The 27,784-nt window shown below is 40.6% G+C and overlaps 1 protein-coding gene and 1 pseudogene across 6 annotated transcripts; one reads left to right on the forward strand and one right to left on the reverse strand.

Moving 5' to 3' along the window:
- The first annotated feature begins 7,441 nt into the window (after positions 1 to 7,441).
- Positions 7,442 to 12,348, forward strand: LOC121777620. 6 transcript variants are annotated; one of them, XM_042174934.1, is made up of 5 exons: positions 7,468 to 7,541; positions 7,716 to 7,838; positions 8,372 to 8,530; positions 8,878 to 9,663; positions 10,039 to 12,348. In XM_042174934.1, the coding sequence occupies exons 4-5, from the start codon at positions 8,878 to 8,880 to the stop codon at positions 11,719 to 11,721; spliced, it is 2,469 nt and encodes an 822-aa protein (XP_042030868.1). In that variant the 5' UTR covers positions 7,468 to 7,541; positions 7,716 to 7,838; positions 8,372 to 8,530; the 3' UTR covers positions 11,722 to 12,348. The 6 variants fall into 6 exon arrangements, 4 of the variants coding, with proteins under 4 accessions (XP_042030867.1, XP_042030866.1, XP_042030868.1 ...); XM_042174933.1 differs by lacking the exon at positions 7,716 to 7,838 and having other exon boundaries at positions 7,442 to 7,541; XR_006045542.1 differs by lacking the exons at positions 7,716 to 7,838; positions 8,372 to 8,530 and having other exon boundaries at positions 7,452 to 7,541; positions 10,039 to 11,815; positions 11,897 to 12,348.
- Positions 12,349 to 15,430: 3,082 nt separating this feature from the next.
- Positions 15,431 to 27,784, reverse strand: LOC121776573 (annotated as a pseudogene).

Below are 27,784 nucleotides of genomic sequence, written 5' to 3' on the forward strand. Positions count from 1 at the left end.
AATACATTAGACACATCGAATATCATTCAGTTAAAATTTCACATCAAAATAATCTTTTTAGGTCGGTCAAATCGAAAACATAACTCACTGGTCGAGAAAAATAATTTCTGGCAGAACTGCGCAGTCAACTTCAAAAATTCACCAAATATTCTCTTTCATCCAAATAGATTGAAATTCACACACAACACAGAAGACACCTTGAGGTTTACTCAGAAAAAAGAATCGTACAAAAAGGAGTTCGTTTGGTCGGTCAAACATGCGTCGGAACCTACTGTCCGAACACTACAGATTTCATGCTTCAAAATTCGAATTAGGGTTTTATCCTCATTCATCCAAACACAACCTTTTTATGCTTCCAAATCCAACACACAACCATGCTTAAAAAGGTTCGCACAATCATGTTCTCATATAATCACACATCATTCACCCATGATTCATTTAGACTTCACACAAATTCATTCAAAACGCATATTCACAATTTGTTCTCATTCAAACACGAATTCCCACCGATTAAATTCCTAGATTTGAAATCCCTATACTCACTATATGCATGAGGGAGTCAAAACAATGTTTGAATGGAGAGGATGAAGAAAAGTTCGACTGTACCTTTCTTGATTGAAACGATCGGTAGAATAAATATAAATCTTGATTCTTCAACAACTCTTGGCAAGGATGAAAAGATCTTGAGTGGAGTAAAAGAACAAGTGGGAGAGGTGTGGGGAGGAGATGGGCGTGTGGAATGAGGAGGGAGGGAGGCGTGTAGTTTAGGTTTAGGGTTTTTTTCTCTCCCCCTTTATTTATAGAGTGCAATGAAATCTCAATTAATTAAAGGAGATTTGGAGAATTAATTAAATGGAGATTTGAAGGAGATTTGAGGGGGAGATTGGCGTGAACTATGGGGAGGAATAAGGGGAAATTTTAAAAAATCATAGGCTATTTAATTAGTCTATGATTAAATTTTATATTTCACGGAGTAGAATAAAATAATACGGAGCAGAAAATTAATAATAATCCTTCCAAAACATAGGGAAGTAGGCGTGTAATTGGGTTCCTCCCACAAGGAAAAATTTCCAAATCTTTAATAGAATAAGGTAAGGCAAGATTTGCTAGGATATTCCAATTCATTCATGGAAAGAAATAATTAGGAGATCAATTAATATAGTGGAATAATTTCCTCCTCCCATAGTTAGAGAAATTTTAAAACCTCCCTTGGAGTAGCATAGGGATCGATTTTTTTCTCATGAAGAAATAAAGTAATTGGGCTTTGGATTTAATTTGGATGATTATTCCGAACAAAAAATTAAATCCAAGAAAATAGAATTCCTCTCCAATAATTAATAGTGGTCGAAAAGGGCAAGATGAAAAATTGATGATCCTATTTAATCTCACTTACCCTTAGGAAAATAATTCACCGCAATATATTTCATCCCGCATCAATTATTTAAAAGCCACGTCATAAAAATCAACGAAGTTGACTCAATCAAATCAAAATTTAGGTCACCAAAGAAATCACATAACAATCCGTCATTTAATTCGCGACATTAAAAGAAATTAAAGCAACTGTCTTAGGGTTCGAAAAGCGGGGCGTTACAAAATCAATTAGTAATTAATACCTAAATTAACGAAGTTTCATTAGGGTTGGAACAACGCCATTTAATTTCGTACGATGAGCTCACATCGGCATTTTCCGACCTCCACTTTTTTTTTCTAGAATTGATACTCCCTTCGTCCACCATTTAAAGAACATTTTTCCGACTCGGCATGGTTTTTAAGAAGTCGTTTGACTTTATGAAGAAAAGTAAAGGAAGAAAGTGAGTGGAATGTGAGACTCATTTATAAATATTAGTTTTATAATGAATTGTGAATGTAAACTGTTAGTGAAATGTGAGATCCGTATAAAAAATGGAATAAAGTAAATGATTTTATAAATGGTGGACAAATCGAAATGACAAAATGGCTCTTTAAATGGTGAACAAAGGAAGTATTTTTAATGTCGTAGTAAAATAAAAATAAATCAAGAATTTGTGTATTACCATTAAAATTTTCAAATTTTGTGCATTTCATGGACAAAAGTTTTTGTATTTAGAGGTCAATATTTCTAATTTAAGCGTTACTTAATAAACAATTTCAAAATGTTAAGATGGTTAATTGGCCCCTAATAAGATAATTAAAATTAGATATTTCGAAATCGTATTACTCATCATCATTTAAAAATAATTAGATCCACTTTATTGAGAAAAAATATCAAATTTAAAAAAGGATTATTTTTATGGGATGGTCTAAATTGGAAAGAGACTCTATTTTTATTGGTTCGTAGGGAGTATGATCACCAAATATATTTACGATCAAACTTATACTGCCTTCGTCCTAAAAAATGTCTCATTTGTGTAAGGCATAGATTTTAATGAAAATTTAAATAAGAAAGAAGGAGAAAAAATAGATAAAGTAAGAAATATATGAAGAAAAAGTGAGTCTAGCATGAAAGAGAAACTTTCCTTTTTAGAAGTTAGACTATTTTTTGTGGACATCTCAAAACGATTAAGTAAGACTATTTTTCGTGGACGAATGAATTCTATTTTTAGTAGGGATGTCAGTTTAGCCCGAATTCGATAGGCTGACCCGAATAATCCGTCAAAATTAGAAGGTTAGTGCTGAAAAATTACAACCAGATAAGTAATCAGACTAATCGGTCAGCCCATTCGGGCTGGCCCGTCGGGCTAACGGGCCAGGTCAGCCTGTTAGGTTATAGCAAAATTAGGTTTTTATTTATAGTTTTCAATGTATGTTTTGAGCGCCGCAATGGAGATAGAAGTGTAGATTTTTAATTTTAACTGTTCATATTCACTAATGTAACTAGATTTTAGCGTCATAATAAAAGAAAGAAAATCTCTGCTTCTAATTGTGCAAGGATCGTTAATTGTAATTCCATGTACATTTTTAGCAATTCTTTTTTTTTTTAATTTCTTGTATACTCAAATTCTTTGTAGATCAAATAAAAATAGAATATACTGCCATAATATATTATATAAAATATTCTCAGCAGTAATATGCACATTGTCTATTGATTAATTATACATGTCAACATAATGAATTTATATTCGTTTCAAAATATTTCAATTAGAAGACATGCGTTTAATCTTATTTTGTCTAAATTACATGCGGATTTTAATATTTTATGGTCCAATTTCTCGATTTCAACATAAATTTACAATTACAATGCTATTGATTTTCACAAATCCTACTAAGTAGTATGAATTATATATTTCATATTCCTATATTTAATTTATTCTAAACATTTTTCATAATATAAATTTAGTATTGTTAAAGATGAAATATAACTTTGATACTAGTAAAAGATGGAGATTTTAGATAAATCCAACGAATATTTAAAAAAAAATTATATATTAATTTTATTATAAATATGAGATTTTTAAGATTAACAATAATTTTAATTATTCGATTTAAACTTGGTTAATCTAGTGGACTAGCCTAAAACCTGAATGTTTAGGATTAGAGTTGTATTTTTTTTAACCCGATAAAATTTTAGCTTGATTAGTCCGCATCTGATTAGCCCGTAATCTAAATAGGATTAACCCGAAACTTGCTGGGCTGACCCGATTGACATTCCTAATTTTTAGGATATTAAGAATCAATCAAGTTCCTAATTCTGTGTAGCGGTCATTAATGAAATTTAGTATTGTTAAAGATGAAATATAACTTTGATACTAGTAAAAGATGGAGATTTTAGATAAATCCAACGAATATTTAAAAAAAATTATATATTAATTTTATTATAAATATGAGATTTTTAAGATTAAAAATAATTTTAATTATTCGATTTAAACTTGGTTAATCTAGTGGACTAGACTAAAACCCGAATGTTTAGGATTAGAGTATTTTTTTTTAACCCGATAAAATTTTAGCTTGATTAGTCCACATCTGATTAGCCCGTAACCTAAATAGGATTAACCCGAAACTTGCTGGGCTGACCCGATTGACATTCCTAATTTTTAGGATATTAAGAATCAATCAAGTTCCTAATTCTGTGTAGCGGTCATTAATGAATAATAAACAAGAAAAAAATGGAGTAATAATTTGGGCTAAACGAAATACCCTTTGGGTCCAGTGTTGCTAAGGGGGTTTGTATTGGGCCGATTCAGAGTTTATATTATTTTAATCCATATTATTTAGTTAGTCGATTAAGTGAGCAATAAAATTTTAAGAGGTCGTATGTTGATTCCTACAATCTTTTGGTGCCTAAAATTGTTCACGATTAAGAGTTCCATTTTATCATTTCCATCAGTCCATGAATAAGAGTCTCGATTCATTTTTATTATAAAATTAACATGGAAATGCAAGCATCGATTCTTTGGAGAATTTGTTCAGTAATTCTAAACCCTATGAATTTATGAATTATGGTTTAATTCCTTGTTTGTGAATTATGTGCTCTGACACGCAATTATGTATACAAGTCTCCTGCTATGCAAGGGGAACCAAAATCCCAACAACCACTACGGGCACCTGCAACGCGTTACGCGGGTGTCCCCCGTCTCATCCCCAGCCCGTCGTCATCCCGTCCCGAGTGCCGTCCCTGCGAGACCGTAACGCGACGTCTCGCCACGCATCGAGGCGACGTGGCAAGCTCCCAGGCCATGCGTGACTCCCACTCGCTGGCCCGCGAGTGGGATTCGTCACACTGACGCAATAATTCATTTTTTTTAAATTCGAATTAAAATATAAAAAAAATTGTAAAATCCAAACGGTAATGTTACCGTTTTATAGCCGTTTTTCAATTTTTTTATATTTTTATATTTTTTTACTCTATAAATACTCCTATTTCATACTCATTTCACACACAAACACACATATATTCCTCTCAAATCCTCTCTATTTCCACTCCAATTTTCATCTTAAACCAACTCTGTTTTTCTTCTCCCAAATTTAATGAAACTAATGGATCCTTTTGAGCAGATACGTCAAATAATGGAACAATCACTTGAAGAAGATCGACGTCGGGAGGCGGAGGAAGCCGCGCCGCCCCAACGACGCTCCCGGACGTACATCCATGTAACCGGGAGGAAGCCGCCGCAAGGTTAGTACGCGACTACTTCTGCGATAACCCGGTTTGGGGAGATACCTACTTTCGTCGCCGTTTCCGCATGGGAAAACCGCTATTTCTCCACATCGTGAATACTTTGGCAGCTCGGGAAGAGTTTTTCCAGGAAGGGTTCGACGCGATCGGTCGTCCCAGCCACACGACGCTGCAGAAATGTACTACAGAAATCCGTCAGCTTGCGACTGGTCAGACGGCCGACCTGTTCGACGAATACCTCCACATTGGAGACAGCAATGGGCGAATGTGCTTGCTCCAATTCTGCAAATGCGTCCGGGCGGCCTTCACCGACGAATTTCTCCGGAACCCTAGCACAACAGATTGCCAGTTCCTGCTCGACCTGCACGAACAAGTGCACGAGTTCCCCGGGATACTTCGCAGCGTCGATTGCATGCACTGGCAATGGAAGAATTGCCCGACGGCGTGGAGGGGGTCCTACACCAGTGGCCACAAAGGCACCCACCCAACCGTTATACTCGAGGCCGTTGCCGACTACCGCCTATGGATCTGGCACGCGTACTTCGGGGTCTCCGGGTCGAACAACGACGTAAACGTGCTCCACCAATCCGACCTCTTCACCGAAGTTTTGGGTGGTAAAGCGCCGGCCATCAACTTCGTCGCCAACAACCGCCTTTACAAAATGGGGTACTATCTCGCCGGCGGCATCTACCTGAAATGGCCAACATTCGTGAAGACGTGCAGCAGACCTGTGAACCCAAAGCAGGCTCTTTTTGTGCAGAAGCAGGAGGCTGCTGGCAAAGATGTGGAGAGGGCGTTCGGGGTTCTCCAAGCGCGCTTCAACATCATCAAAGCCCCGACTCGTTCGTGGTTCATGGAGAGCATGGTCGACATCATGTATACGTGCATAATCTTGCACAACATGATTGTCCAAGACGAAGGACCCGAGGCGGGAAATTGGTTCGACCCCGAATCACCGGGAAGCTCAACCGCAAGTAGTCCGCAGCGAAGTGGAGCGCATCGGTCTATACAAGAACGGTTGTCTATTCGGGCAAGGATAAGCGACTCTAGCGCCCATGCCCAACTCCAAGAGGATCTAATTAAGCACATTTGAGAAAACTTTGGCGGAGGAAATTAAATTATGTAGTTTTAATTTTTTTAGGATTTTTATTTATGTTTTTTTTTACGAATTTTATGTTGTAATGGTATTTTATTTTTAATGAAGTGTGTTTTTTATTAATTGAATTAGTTGGAAAAAAAATTTAAAAAATGAAATTGAATAAATAGTAATTTAAGGGACGGTTAAGAGACGGTTAAGGGACGGAGCGTTGCAGATTCCGTCCCTTAGTTAAGGGATGGAGTAAAAAAGTACAGTGAGGCCTGCAAATAGTGTTTTAAGGGACGGTATAGTGACAGCGTTGTGGATGGCCTAACATCCTTCAATAAACGACATAATCGACAAAATGTAATATTGTCCATGTATAAACTATCTAAGCACAACCTATCAGCTACATCAATCTATTGATGTGATGAACATTGCAGGGAATGCGCTCAAGCCATTGAAACCTATTCTTCCAAAAATCTTTGGATTTTTTTGTTCTTCTTGGATTTGAGCATGAAAAATAACATCTGAATAATCAAAATATTCAACTGATAGTTCCTAATTAACTTTTCCAACACTAGCATGAAGTTTGATCGTTCTTTTCACATACGTGAAAATAAAAATATAGAACTGAAATTTATTTACCCATTCCTTAGGAAACCAAATCAAGATATCACCAATCTGGTAGCATTCATTTGGGCTCTAATGTAGCACAAGATTTAGCATTATGAAGTTTAAACAACAATAGCATTCGTAATTGAAACCAAATCGGTGAAATATTAAAATTTGAACTTGTTAAGATTCGAGAAATAAATTGACTAAAACTAACATTCAATGCAAATTTGAGAAAAGAATTCGAGCAAACAATTTACTGAAACTAACCTTTCATGCAAATTGGAGAGAAAAGTTGTGAAAAATATTCACTAAAACTACTCTTCGAAATATTTTGACAAGATTAATTGAAATTTGTTTGTGTATTTCATTTTTGACAAAAAATAAAATATCAAATTACTATTACTTCATCTCATTACCTATTTTACTTTCTCATTATTTTTTCAGCTTTATTCCTCTCTCCTATTTGTAAAGACAATTTCTTAATCTGAATGTCTAAAATTTTTGATATAGTCAAACAATAATCTTTTCCAAAATTAATAAAAACGTGCACTTCACGCACCAGCCCCGCGAGTTGGTGTAAAATGTTAATTTTCTCCTCATCCATCTCCTCTCTCTAACAACAATATATTAGAAAGAAATAGAATTAAAGTAATATAGCAACAACGCAATCGCTCTCTCTCTCTCTAAGCAACAAGCAATCTCTCTCCCACTTCGATTTAATTTACCCCCATGAGAACGCTGCTTCACAACAAGGTTCTTCTTCTTCTTCTTCTTCTCACCTCTCCACAAACACACCTCCTATATTTGAATATTTCTTAGATGTATAAACTATTATTATTTGCTGTGTTATCATTACTTGGTTTTGTATTTTTCTCATTTGATTTCTTTTTTTCCTTGCTCCACATCTGAACCCCACGACTCTTGCAGCCGTTTCCCGCTGTGACTTTCTTCTTCGCATAAACATGCAAAACTCATATATATGTATGTATTTCTGTGTGCTGTTGGATACCGCTTCTCCGCTTAAGAGATGTGACGGGATTGTGGGAATACGTGAGTTTTGAATTCCTAATTTGCTGGGATCACATTCGAATTGTCTCTCCACTTGTTGCTTTTTTTTGTTTCTTCTTCGACTTGGATGTTTTTTTGGCATGATTTATATTTATGTATATGTGTTCTATTTTTGGCTTTCGGGTTTTGCAAGTATAGATGAGAATTGTTGGAAATAAGACTTTTTTTTGTTTGATTTGGAATTTTAATTTAGCTGCTGTATCGGTTTGGGATTATTTGGCTTTGTTTTTCGTGGTTTTTGGTTGTGCATTTATTTGTTAAATGGTTGAATTTAGATAGAAAATTTCCATCTGTGTGACTTTTATTTGGTGCTCGATGAAGTTTGTTCATGAATTGATTTGATCTGTTTATCCATTGTTTCAGTTTCTGAAAGAATTTTCATTTTCCCTTTTAGTCAAAATGCCTTCTCGTTGTGGTTTCAGAATTCTTTACTATTTTGGCCTTGCAGAATGAAACATTGCTTGTACCCTTTTCATTGTGATGTATCAATGAGAGTTTCTATTTTTGGTAAGCAGGCGATGGCAGATAGATAGGGATGAAGTTGCTTCGAGACACTTTTAAGTTCACCTGAGATAGTGAAAATCTAGTTCATAGTATCTGAATACCAAGATTATCGGAATTTGTTGTCGAGAAGCATTGTCTTTTACCAGTTGTTTTGCTATAGATATTGATAGGTAAGACCTTCTCCTATCCGAAGCCAGTCTGAGTTTCTGTTCGAGGCTCGTGTTATCTATTTCAGTTTTGAAAATGGTTAATCTGTTTTTCTTGTATGTTCCTACTTGGATTGATAGGCTTATGTCTATTTGCATTTTCGTTTTCACCTCAATACTGGTTTTAGGTCTTATCTGAGTAGGAAAAATGTTCCCTTTTTACATACTTCTTTTTTTGCTACGGAGATTTGAAATTACGGTTCTTTAAACATGTCTCTTTTAATGCCTTTTTTGCATAAGCATTTAATGGACTTGTGCGAAGGAACTAATGCCTTAGGCCTTAATGAACAATATGTTGATTTCGTTGGCAGATGTCTTCATTTTCGCTATATCAGAATGGAGATTTTGTTGATGGAATTCCTGTTATGGAGTATGGTGACTCTGCAGAAGCCAACACCATTCCTCAAACTCAATCAGATTGTTATGATGTGGGCGAGGAATTTGGGGAGCATGATATTCTTCCCCGTATTGGAGATGAGTATCAGGTCGAGCTTCCTACACTTACTACAGAGCCCAATCGCATGTCCCACACTGAAATTGGAAATCACTCCCTCCAAGATTTCTTTGTTGGGTTGCCAATACCACTAATTTGGATCAACTGTGGGAAAAATAACTGCCCTCAAATTGCTCTAGGCTCCAGACGTCCACATCATAAGAATGTGATTGAAAAGGAGACTTTGTGCAATGGTGACAGTGAGTCTTCACACAATTCAGTGAAGGTGGAGATAAAGAGTTTACCAGCTGTAGAGAAAATACGAATTTGCATTGATGAAGGTCATCTTCTGGTTCCCGGATCACTCTGTGAAAGTTGGAGCGATGCTGAAAAAGCTAGTTTCGTTCTCGCCTTATACATATTTGAGAAGAATTTTGTTGAAGTGAGGCGATTTGTTGGAAGTAAAGGTATGGGTGCTATACTCTCGTTCTATTACGGGGAATTTTATGGCTCTGATGCATATCGTAGATGGTCAGAAGGTCGGAAGACGAAGAGCAAGAAATGTGTTTACGGACAGAGGATATTCTCTGGGTTGAGGCAGCAGGAATTCTTGTCTAGATTGTTCTCTAGGGTCTCGGAAAAATGCAAAAGTTCTTTACTTGAGGTAAATTCTCTAGATTTTGTTTTACTTATAGTTGAAAATCATATTTCTTGATTTTCTGAGGTTTGAATATGCAAATTCTTCTGTGTCCGCAATAGAAAAATAAAATCAAGATGAGATTAAGTAAAGAATTTATTGAATAAACAATCTTGATGCATATGATTACGGCTATGGTGGTTAACGCTTATATAAGGGTGTTCACATGGTTGATAAATTGGATTTTTACAATATATATTGGAACAAGTATTTGAAGGATTACATGATCCAAAAAAGTATGCAGTGCATAGGCTACATTAATTTTATATAGAGCTAGCATCCAAAGTGAACACCTCGAAGTGTTTGAATTCTGCTGAAGCTCGTTCCTTGATTTGTTCATAGGTCTCTAAAACGTTTGGAGAAGACAAAATATCATTAGTCGACTATATCTCTTCTCTGAAGGCTACGGTGGGGATGGACCTCATTGTAGAAGCTGTTGGTGTTGGTTTGGGCAAACAAGACCTGACGGGGATGGCCTTGGAACCTCTGAGGTCGAACCATGTGACCCGTTCAGAGATACCAGCAGGAAAAGCATGCTCCACGCTGACAACTGCTGAAATCATCAAATTCTTGAGCGGAGATTACAGGCTGAGCAAAGCTCGTTCCAACGACCTGTTCTGGGAGGCCGTATGGCCTCGTTTGCTGGCAAGAGGCTGGCATTCGGAGCAGCCCCAGAACCAGGGTTACATTGCTGGTTCCAAGTTTTTGGTTTTTCTTCTTCCCGGCGTTAAGAAATTCTCAAGAAGGAAGCTGGTAAAGGGCGATCACTACTTTGACTCAGTCACTGACGTGCTGAGCAAAGTTGCGAAAGATCCTGGCCTGATTGAGCTCGACAATGTGGAAGCCAATGGTGACCAGAACATGGAGAAAGATGAGTGGAGCAGCGATGTGAAGATAGAGGAAGACGAGAACCATCTTCCTTCAAGGCAGCGGCATTCGTATTTGCAGCCTCGGACTCCCAATCGCAGCATGGATGCTATCAAATTCACTGTGGTGGATACGGGCCTCCCTGATGGAAAGATAAGAGAGCTGAGGACCCTTCCTCGGGAAATATCAAGCATTATGATCTCTCTCGGTGCACCTGTAGAGGAAAATATGGCTGAATCTGATATGACGTGTAAATCTGGGCCGAAGAAGCTTGCTAGCAGAAAAAACCGCGATGATGGCAAACCAGCGGCCCACCCAAAGAGAGAGAAGGATTCAAATGACAACCAGAAACCTCGAAAGGTCTCGAAACCCGTTCTAAGCCGGAAACAGAAACAAGGCTACGTCGAAAATATCGCTCCTCCCTCTAGTAAACGGTGCAGGAAATTAAGTGGCAACACTCATGAAGAAGCTAGAGATGGAGTGCTTCTCCACCCTCACTCGACCTCCACCGCGCCTAGATTAGAAAACAGGGTGTCTTGCAGCTCCTCAGGCGGGCACGAGTCTAACGAGACGACTCAACTTGGCTTGTGGCAGGATAAGTTGTCGTCTGCCAGCTCATCAAGAGGTAGTCCAAGTGAGAGCACTGAATTCCCTCAACCTCAATTGTTGATTGATCTGAACCTGCCTCACGTACCCCTGGAAATCGAGAATAACGGCCTCACTCCCAATCTGCCAAATAACCAGCTGCTCCAGCCAGATAGCCATGGCTTACCAGCAGCACCTTCACCTGTTGAGGCTAGTTCCGAGCAGCAATGTGTTGCGAACACACGGAGGCTGAGCACGAGGTATCGCCCTCCGACAACTCGGGCGTTGGAGGCTGTAGCAGGTGGGTATCTTAGTGTAAGCCGGAAGAGAAAGGGTAGGGACACAAGCTCGCTTGATGCACCATCAAGACCTTCACAGAAATCCCGTGTCTGGCCTGGTCGAAGTGAATCTCCCAGCAGTTCCATGGCTTCTTCACCTTCACAGATGAGAGAATCTTCTTCCCAAATAGCAGAAGCTGACAGAGCTGCAAGTACAAGTGGTACTTCGAAAGCATACAACCACGACGATGATCCACCAGAAGCTAATCAAGACGAACCAGCTCCCAGACAGTGAGTTAGCAGCAGCCTGAGCTCATAACTAAGAATCTATCGTCTAAAACAGTTATATATCGAGTTCTTGTCTGAAACACCAGAAACAGGAAAACATGGTACAAATTCTTGCTGCTTTCCTTAACAAAGATGGATCTTTCTCGTTGAAAATCACAGGCTTTCTGGTTCTTGATTCTCAGTGAAACATTGTTAGGTAGTGATTCTTGATGGTCAGAGAGAGTTCATGCTGATGGCACATATGCTTCCATTCAGCCTCAAGGCCTTCAACCCCTTGCTCTTACAGCAGCATTATACACAACCGAAATGAGTTCTTTATGAGGCGAACGAGGATCGTCTGAGGAGATGAATATGGATGTGAGCGAACCCTTGAGGAATCATGGCTGTGTGATTAGCAAATTTCTTTTTCTTTTACCCTCATAGTTTGAGTTTTGCTGTGATTGATGATCATATGATAATGATAGTTGACAGTTGATAATTGCAGTATTTATTTCCATTTTTTTCCCTTCCTTTTTCTGATGAGGAACAGTATAATATTATTGTTAACTAGAAATCTGTTATGAGAGATTTTGCTGCACAGTAATAAATGACTTTACTGTTAATAAGGAAGCATTGTTATGCCTTTGTTGCATTATTTGATACTAATATTTTTGTAATATCTACGTCAACATTCAATGCATTCATGCATGCAAGGAGACAAACATCCTTTTCATAATTCCATTTATACTTCTAATAATTTATTATATAATTATTGAGAAATTAATTTACTTTTTAGTTGTTTTGAAAATTGATGCTAGAATACAGCGTAAAAATGACCTCAACTTTTTAGTTCAACATACACATTGATTTATATTAGGTAGCATTATTAAATTGACCATGATTCTCTTTGCATTTTATTCAACGGATCGAGTAGAATTTTTTAGCGATTATTTGAAAATTCTCTCTCAATAATTAGCATTTACCATTATCATTATAGTTATATATTCATAGTATTACATTTGGAAATAAATGTCACATAAATTATTCCGATGATCAGAATATTGACATTAGGCGGAGCTCCCAAAATTTTATATCCATGCAATTTTTCTTTAAATTTATTAACTTATTTTTAAATGCCCTTTTCAATACATAACAATCGAAATTACACATCACTTATCAACGTGACAATGAACATCAGAATATTTAATATGTAAAAGTGTTAGTTTATCTCAACATTAAGACGTTTACTCGATTATGTGGTAATCATGTATGACATTTCCAAAATTTTGTCCTGTATAAGATATTAAATCATAAGAAGTACGGTCATTCAACAACACAATAAGTCCATTGAAATCCTTAAAGTTTCGATAGCCTTCATTAGCTGAACTTTCTTATTTGATGTATTTTATAAAAACGATCAGTGCAAAACATGACAAAAAAATACTATATGCCACTCAAGCACTAGTATTTCAATACCATAAATACGTACTAACTAGTGTCAGTGTATCAACACCACAGAGAAACTGAGCAACAACTTGAATCAAACGGTCGTGTTTAGTTTTCAACTTGACTTTATTGTGATCCTTGAATATCTCGGAGTGCTCACATATTGATTGTTGTGTACTAGGTTCCTCAAAGCCACAAAAATATTCCACAATAAGATACAAGATTTAACATAAGATGTAAGTTGGTACAAGATTGTTGTGTACTAGGTTCCTCAATGCCCTTCTTCTTTTCCCCTTGACAAACACCCAACTGCAGACACCACTCAAGCTTCTGGTAATTCTCTTATTTTTCATTACTTTATTTTATTTGTAAAGGTGCATTTCCAAATTTCAGCTCATCTTTTTATTTTTTAAGGTCATAGAATTTCAAATTCATGGTGATGTTTGCTGATTTTACTCTTTGTAGGATCAATTAGAAATGCCTAGTACCTTGAGCAAGGATTCTTCCTAATATGAGGCTAAAAGAAAGAAAGATGATAAGTGAAGCTTTCTGATTTATGCACATTGTTTTTTGATTAAATGTTGTTGCATCTCTCCTTCATCATAGTTTTGGCTTTAGGACTAGTGTCGAGATTTTCATCATATATTTTCTTCAAAAAAAAATTCATATAGCTAGGAAGCAATGCCCTGGCTTTCATCAGACAGGAGTATCGTATCAATTCAGATCAAATAACAAGCTTAAGTGGTGAAAATTGGCTGGTGTATTGGATTTGAGTATAAAATTATCTTAACAGTTTTATTGCTTTTTTTTGGAATCATGTTGTGAAGTAGAGTTGATACTTCCAATAATCACACATATATATATTGTTAGATAGTCTTTCAATACAAGCGGGATGCAACATCCTGCTTCGTCAGGGTCGAGTCTTAGCCTCTTAGATAAGAGGCATCTCGGGTTATAAGTAGAGTTGGTCGTTAACATGTAAATATAGAGTTAGATAAGAGGTTGGAGAATCCTTCTCCTTTCATCTATATCCATTTTGGAGGTGTGGGGTGGAGGTACAAGCAACATCCATCTTCATCATCATTTTGAACTTAAATAAGAACATGTTTCGTGAGTTATTTTCTTGCAGATGAGAAATTAGAAGTCGACACCTTCTAACTTCTTCATTATGAACGTAGATAACAGCATCTTGTCGTAAAGTAGAGTTGACACCATTACACACACATATATTGCTAGATAAGAGGTTGAAGAATCTTTTGCGGATGGAAAAATCAAGCAGAAGTCTTAGCTTAGGCATTGTCATAATTGTCTTTTATCTAGTTGGTAATAATGTTATGTATTCGTTTTATAACTCTTTTAAGAGGGTGGTGAATCAAGAGTGAACCCAGAAAATGTCCTCGAGGATCGAGACCCACAGTATGATTCCATGCTCAGCCAAATGGTGGGTAGAATTCAAGCAAAGCCTGGAGGGAAGCTTGAGATGGGCGAGTTAATGATCCGAGCTCGTTATACACACTCTTACTTATTCATCACATTTGTATTAATTTTTTGTTAAACTCAGATCGCATCCTAGAACAACAATTTAAAATCTTGGGAACCTTGCATTCATAGCTTTTAATTGTGTTTAAAATCTTCGTCTTCTCAAACTATAGCATGTTTGGAGTGATGTTAAGTTACTCTTCAAGATCTACTGTTTATAGCAAATGCACCAATTTGCTCTTATTAAAATACTTTTACTTTGACCATCGTTCACTACTAATACAACCTATGACTGATATATTTATGTGAAATCTAACATTGCCCTGTTTCGACAGGCCTCTGTGGTGGAGAGTTACAAAAGGCCTTTGCCAAAACTACGGAATACAAAACCAGAATCTGGCAGGTACGAGGATCGGTCTGCGCCGCCTGGAACACGCACAGCTGCGCCAAATCATTCTCTTGCAGAGGGCAAGTCGGAAGAACACAACGGTCCCATGGATGCTGGCCAGATTGCTAAACGGTTCTGGATCAATGTTGCACAGGTTCAAAATATCCTCCAGTTTGTATCTCTTCCTCCAGAAGATGACCGTAAAATTAAAACTGATCAAGAATGATCAATTTTTTTCTTCTTCTAAGAGCTTCATTGATGAAGTTTTTGATTATCTTTTTTGTATGAGGCATAAATCTTCTAGAGGTGAGAACTGCACATTGTAACAGTAGTAACAACTATTCTTTGAAACAATTAATAAGGGAAAAAGGCTGCGAGCTTAAACTTCTCTTTTTCACTACTATGCCTATGAGTAGATATTCCCAAAATAGATGGGTATACACAATTCAATGTAATAAGAGTCGTTGAGACGAAGAATTAATATAAGTGTGGACTTCAACTCCTCAACCATTTTGATGCGTACTCAAAGGCCACAAACGTGACAGCAGTAGCCGGTGCAGCTTTGACGACTGACGGGACAATGCCCTTATACAGCCCGGCTGATCCCTCCGAGCATAGGATCTGGACGATGCAGTCGTGGGTGTTCTGGTATGTACGAGGCCCAACTCGAGCTCCGAATCTCCGATCCCTCTGCAGGCCCTGGACCTACGAATCAAGTTTCGTGAGACAGTATCAACTGTGAAAGATTGAGATTTCAAATGCTGAAAACGGTTTTATACCTGAAATCTCTTCTTCACCACATCAAGGGGATGGCAGACGGCTTTAGCGCATATTCCTGCAGCTAAACCGCAGAGGGATAGCTCGATGTCCGTGAGAACACCATTGTCTAGTGCCGGGTATTGTGATCTGTTCTGTTTCCAAGCCTAGAAGAACAAGTTACCACATCAAGCATTACTATATTACGCGTAAATCATGGCGACCATAGTCAGCAAGTGAGCTTCAGATGAATAGGGAGAGAGAGAGAGAGAGAGACCATAGTGCAGCGCCTGAATGTGTCGTAGGTTCCAAACTGCAAGCCGGCATAAGGGACTATTTCAACAAGTGTGGGTGCCAATCCAGCGTACAACCCGCGAAGCCCACGAGTTTCAGTATATTGAAAAGTGCAGCCCTCATGTTTGGATAAACCTGATTGTGGGAACATCACTGATGGGGTACGTACTAAACAAGCCCAATAGCAGTGACGGCCCATCAGCCCAAAGCCCAAGGAAGAGTATCAGTTCGGCATTACCAAAGAGTTCGGCCCTAGCCTACAGCTCGGTAAAAGCCGACCAATCAGTTCGGCATTACCAAAGAGTTCGGCCCCAGCCTACAGCTAGGTAAAAGCCGACCAATCAAGCTCTACTCTCAGATCGGCAAAAGCTGCTCGGCAATAGTTCAGCAGTTCGGTCTCAGTATTCGACCGAACTGGGAGATAGTGGACTCATGCAGAACCTCCACGACCTCCACTACACGATCTATTTAGTGGTGGACCCCTGCAGGATCTCATGACCTCCACGACATCCACGATCTAATTAGTGATGATGTAAGCCACGACCTAATTAGTGATGATGTAAGCCACGACCTAGCTAGTGGTGATGCAAGCCACGATCTTAGTTCAATGTATAAATAGAACTTAGATCAGATAGAAGAGGGAGGTCTCTAGACATAAAAGATCATATAGCAAGTCTGTATTTGTAAGCTGTAAACCAGATCAAGCAATACAATCTTGCCCTCCTTTCTTCCCGTGGACGTAGATTTACCTCAGTAAATCGAACCACGTAATTCCTTGTGTCGTGATCTATATTCATTACCTGCATTTACTACCATCAAAAATTCGCCCAACCATCACTTGCGCCGTCTGTGGGAAACAGAGAACCAAATCTGTGATAAAAAGCGAGTTTTTGATCCTCTTCCACCAAAAAAAATGCATACCAGATCACATAATACCCGTGCTTCCGTCCGTGATAACCATGAGGAAGCTAGTCCAGCCCGCAGGTCTAGAAAACAGCCTCGGGAGAAATCTACTTCCAGTTCTCACGGAGAAGGAACAAGCCGCTCAAAGGCTCATCGCACCGAGTCTTCCCAGCAGCCTGATTTGAACGAGGCTGTCAAGTTGTTTTTGGCCGAGAAGCAGGAAGAGTTCTTAATTTTCCTGCAAAAGGGCCAAAAGCCGGAGACGAAAACGGTGGATTCTCCCTCCTCATCCAGACATGAAAGTCACTACCGCAGTAGTGCCGTGTCTTCCAGGAAGAAGAATCCTCAACCCCGACATGTTCCTGTTCCTCCTCGGTACCGGAATCACAGGAGAACTCCATCTCCTCCATACCGAAGAGATGTCGGGTTCGCCATGTACGGAGCATTGAAGACTCCATTCTCGGACGATATCACCCGAACTCCCTTGCCACAGAACTACCGAACTCCGTCGATGACTTATGACGGGTTAGTGAATCCTCATGACTTCCTGGGACGCTATCAGTATAACATGGCGAACCAAGGTCTCAATGAGGTCCATATGTGCAAGCTGTTTCCCGAGCTGCTTATCGGGAACGCAAGAAGGTGGTTCGATAGCCTCCCCCAAGGCAGCATTAGATCTTACCGAGATCTAATGGATGCTTTCCACAGGAGGTTCTTTCAGAAAGCGGAAGCCCGAATCACTTCGGCTCAGCTGCTTTCTACACGTCAAGGTCGCGACGAAAAGATCAGCGACTTTATGACGAGGTTCCACAAGGAATGCCTACAAGTAGATTATCTCAATGATCTACTTGTCATTTCGGCATTCCAAAATGGAATCCTGCCCGGAGCCCTCTACAGAAAGCTCGTGGAATGCAGTCCGCAAACAGCTCAAGAGATGTGGGACATTGCGGACCAGTTTTCTCGTGCCGATGAGGCAGACCGTCGAAAACGGTCTTTAGACAGCTCATCTAGAGAAGACAAAAAGAAGCCCGATCATAGCGATCAGAGGCTTCCTCGCCGAACTCCTTCCCCACTAAAGGAGGGATAGCGGTCATCCGAGGTGATCAAAAAAGAGCAAGAGTGTTTGCAGATTGCGCTTAAAAGTGCCGAGCAATCAGCTCGGCACCATCAAGCATAGCAATCACAGCAGCCGGAGTCAGAGGCAGGCGAAATGACCGAAGTCACACCGGAGCCGAACTCGATGGTGTACGGCACTGAAGCCGTGATTCCGGTTGAGAACGGCATACCCAGTCCCCGAACTCTTAATTTCTCAGCAGAACTGAATGAGGACGGACTGAGAGCCGAACTAGATCTTGCCGAAGAAAGAAGAGAATTGGCCTGCATAAAAGCAGCCAAGTACAAGGAGCAAGTAGCCCGGTATTATAACCAAAGGGTGAAAAAGCTGCAATTTCAAGTGGGAGATCTCGTCTTGAGAAACAACGAAGTAAGCCGAGCAGAAAAGCTGGGCAAACTCGAACCCACATGGGAAGGTCCATATCGGGTGTCAGAAGTCCTCAGCAAAGGGTCTTACAAATTGACTCACATGTCAGGAGAACAAGTACCCCGAACATGGTACATTTCCAACCTCAAGAAGTTCCATTTGTAAGAGACAGTCCGGTCAGTCAGTCTTGTGTCTAGTTCGGTCCTAGGGGTATGTGCTTTCTTTGTTTTTTACTTGTTTTTCATGCTTGTCTATGTGCGTTTTGCTTGGCTATGTGCGTTTTGTTTGTCTATGTGCGTTTTGTCTGTCTATGTGCGTGTCGTCTCTTACAAATGTTACTGAGGTATCTTGTTCTTCGAAGGCTGATCCCCTTTTTAGAACATATATAAGCCAACGATTGTGAGTCCAAGCTTCTAAGGAGGATACAAGACCACAATTCAGCTTAAGAAACAAGCAGTCCGTCTGAAACGAACTGCAACAAAGGGAAAGTCCGATCCACGCGATAAAACTCGCCGAATTAGGACAAGGGAAAGTCCGATCCACGCGATAAAACTCGCCAAATTAGGACAAGGGAAAGTCCGATCCGAGCGATAAAACTCGCCAAATTAGGACACAAGCTTAGTCCGGTCAAAGAAATTTACTTCATAAGACCAAAGACGAGTCCGGTCAAAGAAGTTTACTTCATAAGACCAAAGACGAGTCCGGTCAAAGAAGTTTATTTCATAAGACCGAGGACCAAGTCCGGTCAAAGAAGTTTACTTCATAAGACCAAAGACGAGTCCGGTCAAAGAAGCTTACTTCATAAGACCGAGGACGAGTCCGGTCAAAGAAGTTTACTTCATAAGACCGAGGACGAGCACGATGAAATTTTTTCGCTGAGCTGTAAATACGCAGTGATAGAAGCGAAATGAAGATTTCATTTATTAAAACTTGTTCGGCATACAACTCCGCTGCCCTACGAGAAGGCGTTACGCTATTACAAAGGACTATTCTACTGTCCCTGGTTGCTAAAGTTGAGCCATCTATTCACAAAATCCTCGTGAAGCCGAGTTCGGGCGTTCTCGGCAGCTGAAGAATAAGCAGGTCGACGAGATGCTCTAATCGACCTACCACCTCTTCCCTGAGCCCGGGAAGCTCTAGCACCTCGGCGGCGAAGAGTCTCTTCACGAAGCATTTGTTGATCTTGCTCACTCATAATCACAGCTCCTCTACGAACTTCAGTCCGTCCTTGTCTTGACGTTTCCGGTTGCTCCTGAGTCCGTTCTCGTCTTGACGTTTCCGGCTGTTCCTGAGTTCGTTGCTGACTTGGAGTAGGGTTTTGAGCAAGTGAATCAGGGGTTTGAGCTGGAGTGCGACCATCTGTTGGCGGGAAATGCCTAAGGAATCTCTCGATTGAGGGACGCCGGGAAAGAATGATGTCGTACCGAGAAGCCCAGCGCCGCAATGATTTCACGACTTGTTGGCAAGCCAAGCTCTCCAGCGCATTGTTCCTCCGGAGTACATGATATTCCTCCCACAGTTCGTCAACTCGTTCCTGAACTTCAGAGATGGTCATTCCCCCGCGCCTGCAGATGAAATCCTCATACGCAGTCCTCTCAGCGACGGCAGTGTTCAGCTCGGCCTCCAGATCTTTCTTTTCGGACTCTAAGTCCTTATTGTCGGCCTCCAGCTTCACTAAACAAGCCAAGAGTTCGTCATTCTTCATCTGGTCAGCTATGGCTTTTTTCTCAGCTTCGTCTAAAGCGGAAGAGTACAGCAGCTTCCAGTGAAGTACCTCCAACTCCTTAAGAGTTAAGAATACAAAGCAGCCTATGTCAGTTCGGCATTTCAGTTTACTGAGCAGGTAGTAAACCACAACAGGAGTAAAAGAGAGTACGAAAAGCTATACGAAGACACAAGTGCAGAAAGAAGAATTTTTTCATTCATAAGAAAAAATTTTTTACACAAGGAGGGCTTCAAGGCCATTTTACAAGAAGGAAGAAACTAAACTAAGAGAAGGGAGACGAAATCATACTCCGCCAGCTTCGTCTCCGGCTCCTCGGTGAGGTTCAGCTTCCTTCTCCTTGTCTGCCTCAGCTTCAGCCTCGGCCTCCCTGCTCCTCCCAGCTTGCTCGGTGCCCCCATCACCGATCAGCAGCACCTCTTGCTCGGCCTGCCTGTCTCCGGTCTGCTGATCAAGCTGCTCGGTCTCACCCTCTCCGTGGAAAATTGGAGCGGGTGAAACTGGCCCTAAGGAGGCAAAGATAGCCTCCATATTCTCGTCCCGGTCAGCTCGGCAACTACGAACTCGGTCAGCAGAAAGCAAGACCGAGGACGAAGCAAGCTCCTCAAGGAGCGGCAGGCTCTGGAGACGAGCTGCTATCTCTCGGCCGTACAGCGGCAGGACGACTTCGGGCCCCTGCTCGGCATTATCGGTCATCAGTTTCAGCAGATCACCGACAAAGGCCGAAAATTGATTGCTCAGAAAGAGTTTCTCCGCGAAAGCACGGAGAACCTCCCCTTGGGCAACCACGGCGGCAGCATCCCTCAGTTTCGTCTGCTCTCGCTGGATGACGAGCTGGTTTTTGGCAAACTGGGCTTCATCCTGGGCCGAGATCCTAGCAGCTCTGGCCTTCTCAAAGTCTGCCTTAGCCTGTTCGGCCTGGTGACGAGCAGCCGCCAACTTCCTCTGCATCTCAGCATAATCGTTGGACGCTTTGGAGAGTTCAACGGCGACGAGCTTGGAGAGCATATCGTTCCTCTGAAAATGGAAAAAGGAAAAAGTCAACCGAGGGGCCACAAAAAATACAGGAAAAAAGCAAGGCCAGAAAATCAAGAAGAGAATTCACCTCGGCGAAGTCCGTGGGCCATAAAAATGGCTCACAGATATGTTCCGAAGGAGGCGCCAAGACCACGTCTTTCTCTGGCGCTCTTGGGGGCTTCTGGGTCTTCCCCTTCCCCTTTGCCGAAGTGGACTCCGGCTTTTTTGGATCCGAAGAAGAGGTCTTTTGCCTCTTCGGATTCTTCTCGGCATCAGGCGCCGAGCTGGTAGCCTTCTGTTTCTCCGGCTCCTTAAGCTCGGAGGATTTGCGGCTAATCTTGTTTAGCAAGTTCACTGCCAAAAAGCAAGAAAACAAGGTTAGTTTTCGTCGTCAAGGCAGTAATGCATAAAAAAGAAATCCTCACCCTCAGTCTCTTCGTCCGAAGACGAGGAGTCGAACACGAAGTCGCCCTTGACGAGCTCAGACTCCGAGTACTGCTTCCTAATCATGGGAATCTTATTGAGCTCGGCCTCGAGCTCGTCCAACGGTTCTACCCGAGGATGAGGAATAACGGACTTCGGCCCTCTCCAGGAAAAGTCCGAAGCCGAAGTCCTATTATAAAAAAAGAAGCGATTTTGCCATTTCGGCCATTTGGTTTTACAAAAGGCTCTAAAGGGCTGTAAAGGGATCAGGTAAAACCAAGATCCCTTCCTCTTAAACTGGAAGAAATTAAGGATTGCCCTCAGAGACAGATCCTTATCTAGCCTACGCAGTTCGGCAGCAAAGGCCGATAAGTGCCTCCAAGAGTTCGGAGTCACCTGACCTAAAGGGAGTTGAAAAAAATCTAGCAGCTCTACAAAGGCAGGGGGAAGAGGGAAACGAAGCCCGCATTCCAAGCCGGCTTCATAAACGGTGGCGTAACCCTCCGGCGGCGAGTCAGCCCTATGAAGGTCGTCGGGAATCGCAACCTTCCCCCCAGGAAAAAAGTATTTTTCGTGTAAGGATATCACAGTATCCTTACTCAAGATGCTGTGAAAATACTCTACGGTCTTCTCCCCGGATTCTTTCCGGCTAGAAGACCCCTTATCCCCTTTCCTACCGCTACCTGACTCAGAAGAAGAAGAAGAAGACATAGTTCTTACTCTTTGAAAGTCTGAAGAAATTCTGAAGAAATTCTTGAAAGCGGAAGGAAATTTTTACGCAAAAGAGAGAGAATGCAGAAGAAGCAATAGCAAAAGTGTTCAACTGATGAAGAAAGGACGTATTTATCAGATTCGGAGAAGATTTCAAAATCATCGCACCGTTTCGAATCCCACCTTTTCAGGATTCAACGGCCGGATTTTACTGTCGCATTTAATGCAGTCACGCGCAAGGCACGTCCCCTAACGTCAGCCTCCCCCGTACCTTTATCCAGAATGCCGAAGTGACTCGCTTCGCCGAAGTGATTCACTTCGCTTTTCGGGGGGGGTAGTGATGGGGTACGTACTAAACAAGCCCAATAGCAGTGACGGCCCATCAGCCCAAAGCCCAAGGAAGAGTATCAGTTCGGCATTACCAAAGAGTTCGGCCCTAGCCTACAGCTCGGTAAAAGCCGACCAATCAGTTCGGCATTACCAAAGAGTTCGGCCCCAGCCTACAGCTCGGTAAAAGCCGACCAATCAAGCTCTACTCTCAGATCGGCAAAAGCTGCTCGGCAATAGTTCAGCAGTTCGGTCTCAGTATTCGACCGAACTGGGAGATAGTGGACTCATGCAGAACCTCCACGACCTCCACTACACGATCTATTTAGTGGTGGACCCCTGCAGGATCTCATGACCTCCACGACATCCACGATCTAATTAGTGATGATGTAAGCCACGACCTAATTAGTGATGATGTAAGCCACGACCTAGCTAGTGGTGATGCAAGCCACGATCTTAGTTCAATGTATAAATAGAACTTAGATCAGATAGAAGAGGGAGGTCTCTAGACATAAAAGATCATATAGCAAGTCTGTATTTGTAAGCTGTAAACCAGATCAAGCAATACAATCTTGCCCTCCTTTCTTCCCGTGGACGTAGATTTACCTCAGTAAATCGAACTACGTAATTCCTTGTGTCGTGATCTATATTCATTACCTGCATTTACTACCATCAAAAATTCGCCCAACCATCAATCACCTTTTCATTTTTTGACAAAATTGACTTCTACTATGCTTTCAACACATGCACAAAAAAAATGATCTGAAACGACAATGCTACTTGTGGTGCACGTGCAGGATCAACACCTTCGGCTCCCCCTGTGATGCCAAGATTGTCCTAAGAAGATCAAACGGGTACGAACCGATAGTGGCAGCACATCCAGACACTAATGTACGGACTTATCCTCAGATGGTTTTCTGCAGCAAGGAGATTGCAGATTTCAATTCTTAAAGAGGAAAGCATTTTTCTCATTTCAAAATCAAATGATACGTTTTCAAAGTTACGAAAAAGCAAGAATTGACAAGGGAATAAGATTTGTATATTACCAAACCTGCGTTGAAAGAGCCAGAAACTATTGCCTTTTAAATTTTGCATAACTGCGAACTGTATTGCAGTATACGGTATAACCATAAGAAGTGCTGGAACATTGCCCCTCCAGAACCCCTATTAAGGAATAATGAAATGAAGAAGATCGAGAACACAGGCCACCAAAGTGAAAAACGACCCACACACCTCAGTCACAACATCCCATTGGCCAGCGTTTAAGTTGCACATCTACCATATAGAACAAGGAAAGAGACGCGAGGAAACTATACGACTTAAGTACATGTTAATTTTAAAGTCAAGATTGTAGTTAGTGGAAATTCCATGTCAAAAACACAGATTGAAATGTCAATTACCAAACGAAAGAACGGTCATTTTACGTACAAAGGAAACAAGATGAAGAAAGAAATTCAAGAATGTCAATAAGAATATTAATGCAAACAAAGATGTGTTTTGTTGCTTGCAGCATACCAGTATACTTTGACGGACCATAAACATCTCTGCGAAGCAAAGCCCACTGTGTAGTTGGTTCCAGCTGAACCTGTATATGGTAACATTTATCTTTCAATAAGCTCAAGTCTATGTCTTCACTTCTTCCTTTCTCAAATAAATCTCATTCTCTATGTGAAATTTGTCCATTAGCAAAACAAAAGCATTTGTCATTCACTGCTTCAGATTCTATAGCCACTGATATTTTTGATCTCATCCATTGTGACATATGGGGTCCTTTCTCACCTTGTACCACACATGGATTCTCATATTTCTTAACTATTGTAGATGATAAATCTAGGTTTGTGTGGACCTTTTTTTATGCAACACAAATCAGAGGTTAAGAATGTGTTGTTGACTCAATTCTTCAACACAATTCATACTCAGTTTTCAAAGAAGATTAAGACTATTAGATCTGATAATGGACCAGAATTTCATCTACCCTATCTTTACTCTTCTTTTGGTACCATCACTCAGCATTCTTGTGTTGAAACACCCCAGCAAAATGCTAGGATTGAAAGGAAGCATCAACACTTGTTAAATGTGGGAAGAAGCTTACTCTTTCAATCTCACTTACCAAACACATTCTGGGGGGACTGCATACTTGCAGCTTCTTACCTCATTAACAGAACACCTTCTTCTGTTTTACCAAACAACACCACTCCCTTTCAAGTTCTTTACCAGAAACAACCTTCCTATTCCCATCTCAAGACATTTGGCTGTTTGTGTTATGCCTCTACACTCAATCGCCACAGAGATAAACTCTCTCCTAGAGCCTCAAAATGTGTGTTTCTGGGATATCCATCTGGTTATAAGGGCTACAAACTCCTTGAACTTGACTCCATGCAAGAAATTATTACCAGAAATGTGGTGTTTCATGAAGACACATTTCCTTTTGATCATCTCTCACCTTCTGTCTTTCCCATACCTCCAAATCAAAATGCCTCAGTTCCTGATCAAAATTCATCCATTCAGCCTCCTCCAGACCTACCTGATCAAACTTCATTCACTCAGCCTCCTCCAAATTCTATCACTCGAGCTGGCAGAACAACCAAAACACCTGCTCACCTCACTGACTATCTCTGCAACTCTATCTCTTCCTCCACTCCATACCCTATCTCAGCCTATTTCTCTCTATCCAAACTCTCTCCACCACACCTCAAATACATCATTCTAATGACTGCTGTTTTTGAACCAAAGTCATATGCTCAGGCTGCTTAATATCCTGAATGGCAGCAGGCCATTCAAGAGGAACTTTCTGCTCTCATACAAACCAATACTTGGCAGATACTCCCTCTACCTGATGGTAAAATTCCCATTGATTGCAAATGGGTGTTTAAGGTGAAGTTCAAACCTGATGCCACAGTTGAACGATATAAAGCTCATTTGGTAGCAAAGGGGTTCACCCAACTAGAAGGCATTGACTTTCTTGATACTTTTTCCCCAGTGGCAAAACTCACCACTATCAAGTTTATTCTTGCTCTACCTGCCATCCATGGCTGGTCCATTTACCATCTTGACATCAACAACGCATTCTTATATGGTGACTTAAAGGAAGAGATCAATATGAATATCCCACCAGGGCTGCTTGTTGAGGGGGGCATACCAGGTGCTAACATGGTTTGTAAGCTTAACAAGTCCTTATATGGTCTGAAACAAGCTTCAAGGCAGTGGTACTTGAAGCTAACTGAAGTTTTAGCACAATTTGGTCTTCAACAATCAGCCTCGGACCACTCCTTCTTCTTCAAGAATGAGAGTGCAGAATTCTTTGCATTAGTGGTTTATGTAGATGATCTGATGGCTGCTACTAACAAGCCTGAGCTAATGAAGGACTTCAAAGAGTTTCTGAGTCAGTTTTTCAAGTTCAAAGATTTGGGCTATCCAAAGTACTTTCTTGGCTTGGAAATAGCTAGAAACAAAAAGGGTATTATGGTTTCACAAAGAAAATATACAATGGATCTGATTAGAGATGCAGGTCTTCTTGGATGCAAGCCATCCTTTGTTCCTATGGATCCCACTAAACAGCTAAAGCAAGATGCAGGAGACATAATGGAAGACTCATCCAAGTATAGAAGACAAATAGGAAGACTCTTGTATCTCTGTATTACTAGGCCGGATATTACTTTTGCTGTGCACAAATTAAGCCAGTATGTCTCAAGGCCGTGCATTGAACATTGGGAAGCAAGTGAAAGGATACTAAGATATCTGAAAGCCACACCAGGCCATGGACTATTCTACTCAAGTGAAACCACACCCAGCCTTAGCATTTTCTCTGATGCTGACTGGGCAGCTTGGCCGGACACTAGAAGGTCCACAACTGGATATTGTTTGTTTCTTGGGTCATCCTTAGTGTCCTGGAAGTCTAAGAAGCAACAAACCATCTCAAGATCTTCAGTTGAAGCCGAATACCGTGCAATGGCTCAAGCAACATGTGAGGTAACATGGACAATTGCATTATTGAAAGACTTTGGAGTCAAGGTTGAAAGAGCTGTCCCTCTCTTCTGTGACAATCAGGCTGCTGTGCACATTAGTGTGAATCCAGTTTTTCATGAACGAACTAAACATATTGAGATCGATTGTCATACGGTTAGAGAAAAGTACTTAGAAGGAACCATCAAGCCAATGCATATTAAAAATGATTTACAATTGGCTGATATATTTACCAAACCACTTGGAGTTGCAGCGTTTGAAAGTATATTGAGCAAGATGAGCTTTTGCAGTTTGTATGCTCCATCTTGAAGGGGGGTGTTGGAGAAGAGATGACCGTTGAAACGGTTGGAGTGAGTTGGCACATGACCGTTGGAAGATATTTTAGTTAGTCAGGCTTGTTAGTTAGACTTGATGTGTGAGCTGGCATTGCTCCTTCGTGCTTAGTTAGACTATAAATAGCTAGCAACCGGTTGTAAAATGTAATTCAGTTGAATCATCAAATAAACTTTGTTTCTCAGTTTTATATCTCTGTTCATGTTCTTTCTTCTATGTCGTTTGGTTTGATATGAAGTATCGTTTAGCTTTTCTATTTCTACAAACATTATCATGTAAATTTAACAACCTTCATCTATAAGTTTGTAGTAATACAAGCACACATGGGAGACCAATAATTCTTGTATTAAGATTCAGAGATGGGGTTTCATCTTAATTATCAAGAATTGCATCACATATAATAGGAGAATGATCCTATAAACATGGCCAGCAAATACAGTAAACCAACAACAGGCTTTGATACCATAACAACTCCTATGCTATGCCATCAAAATAGGTATCCAACAATGTGAGATCTCAAGCCAACAACATATCATCAAATCTTGAATTCCTACAAAATGAAGGGAAATCAAATCACTAAAAGCCTCTCTACCTGAAACCTAATCTTGATTACGTCAAGAGGTGATGTCACAGTTCTTGAAACAGCACCAGAAATTGCACCGGCGGTGGCATCAATCAAGGCCCTCTTTATCTGCCCTGCCTCTTCCATTCCCCACACAACAAAAACCAGAATTCCATACACAAATGATCGTATAAAGAAGTCAAGTTGCAATCTTTTGCAGTAAAATCCAAATGGGCTTATAAAAAAGTAAGGGAAATTCAAAAGGGTCTGACGAAGAACACATACA

Source organism: Salvia splendens, chromosome 18, assembly GCF_004379255.2.
Source record: "Salvia splendens isolate huo1 chromosome 18, SspV2, whole genome shotgun sequence".
NCBI classification, from domain to species: domain Eukaryota; kingdom Viridiplantae; phylum Streptophyta; class Magnoliopsida; order Lamiales; family Lamiaceae; genus Salvia; species Salvia splendens.

Excerpts from the sequence above, each read along its gene's own strand:
- LOC121777620 (XM_042174932.1), top strand. The coding sequence starts at position 7,518 with ATGAGAACGCTGCTTCACAACAAG. Across the intron at positions 7,542-8,877 it reads GAACGCTGCTTCACAACAAG|ATGTCTTCATTTTCGCTATA; the intron begins GTTCTTCTTCTT and ends TTTCGTTGGCAG. Across the intron at positions 9,664-10,038 it reads GCAAAAGTTCTTTACTTGAG|GTCTCTAAAACGTTTGGAGA; the intron begins GTAAATTCTCTA and ends ATTTGTTCATAG.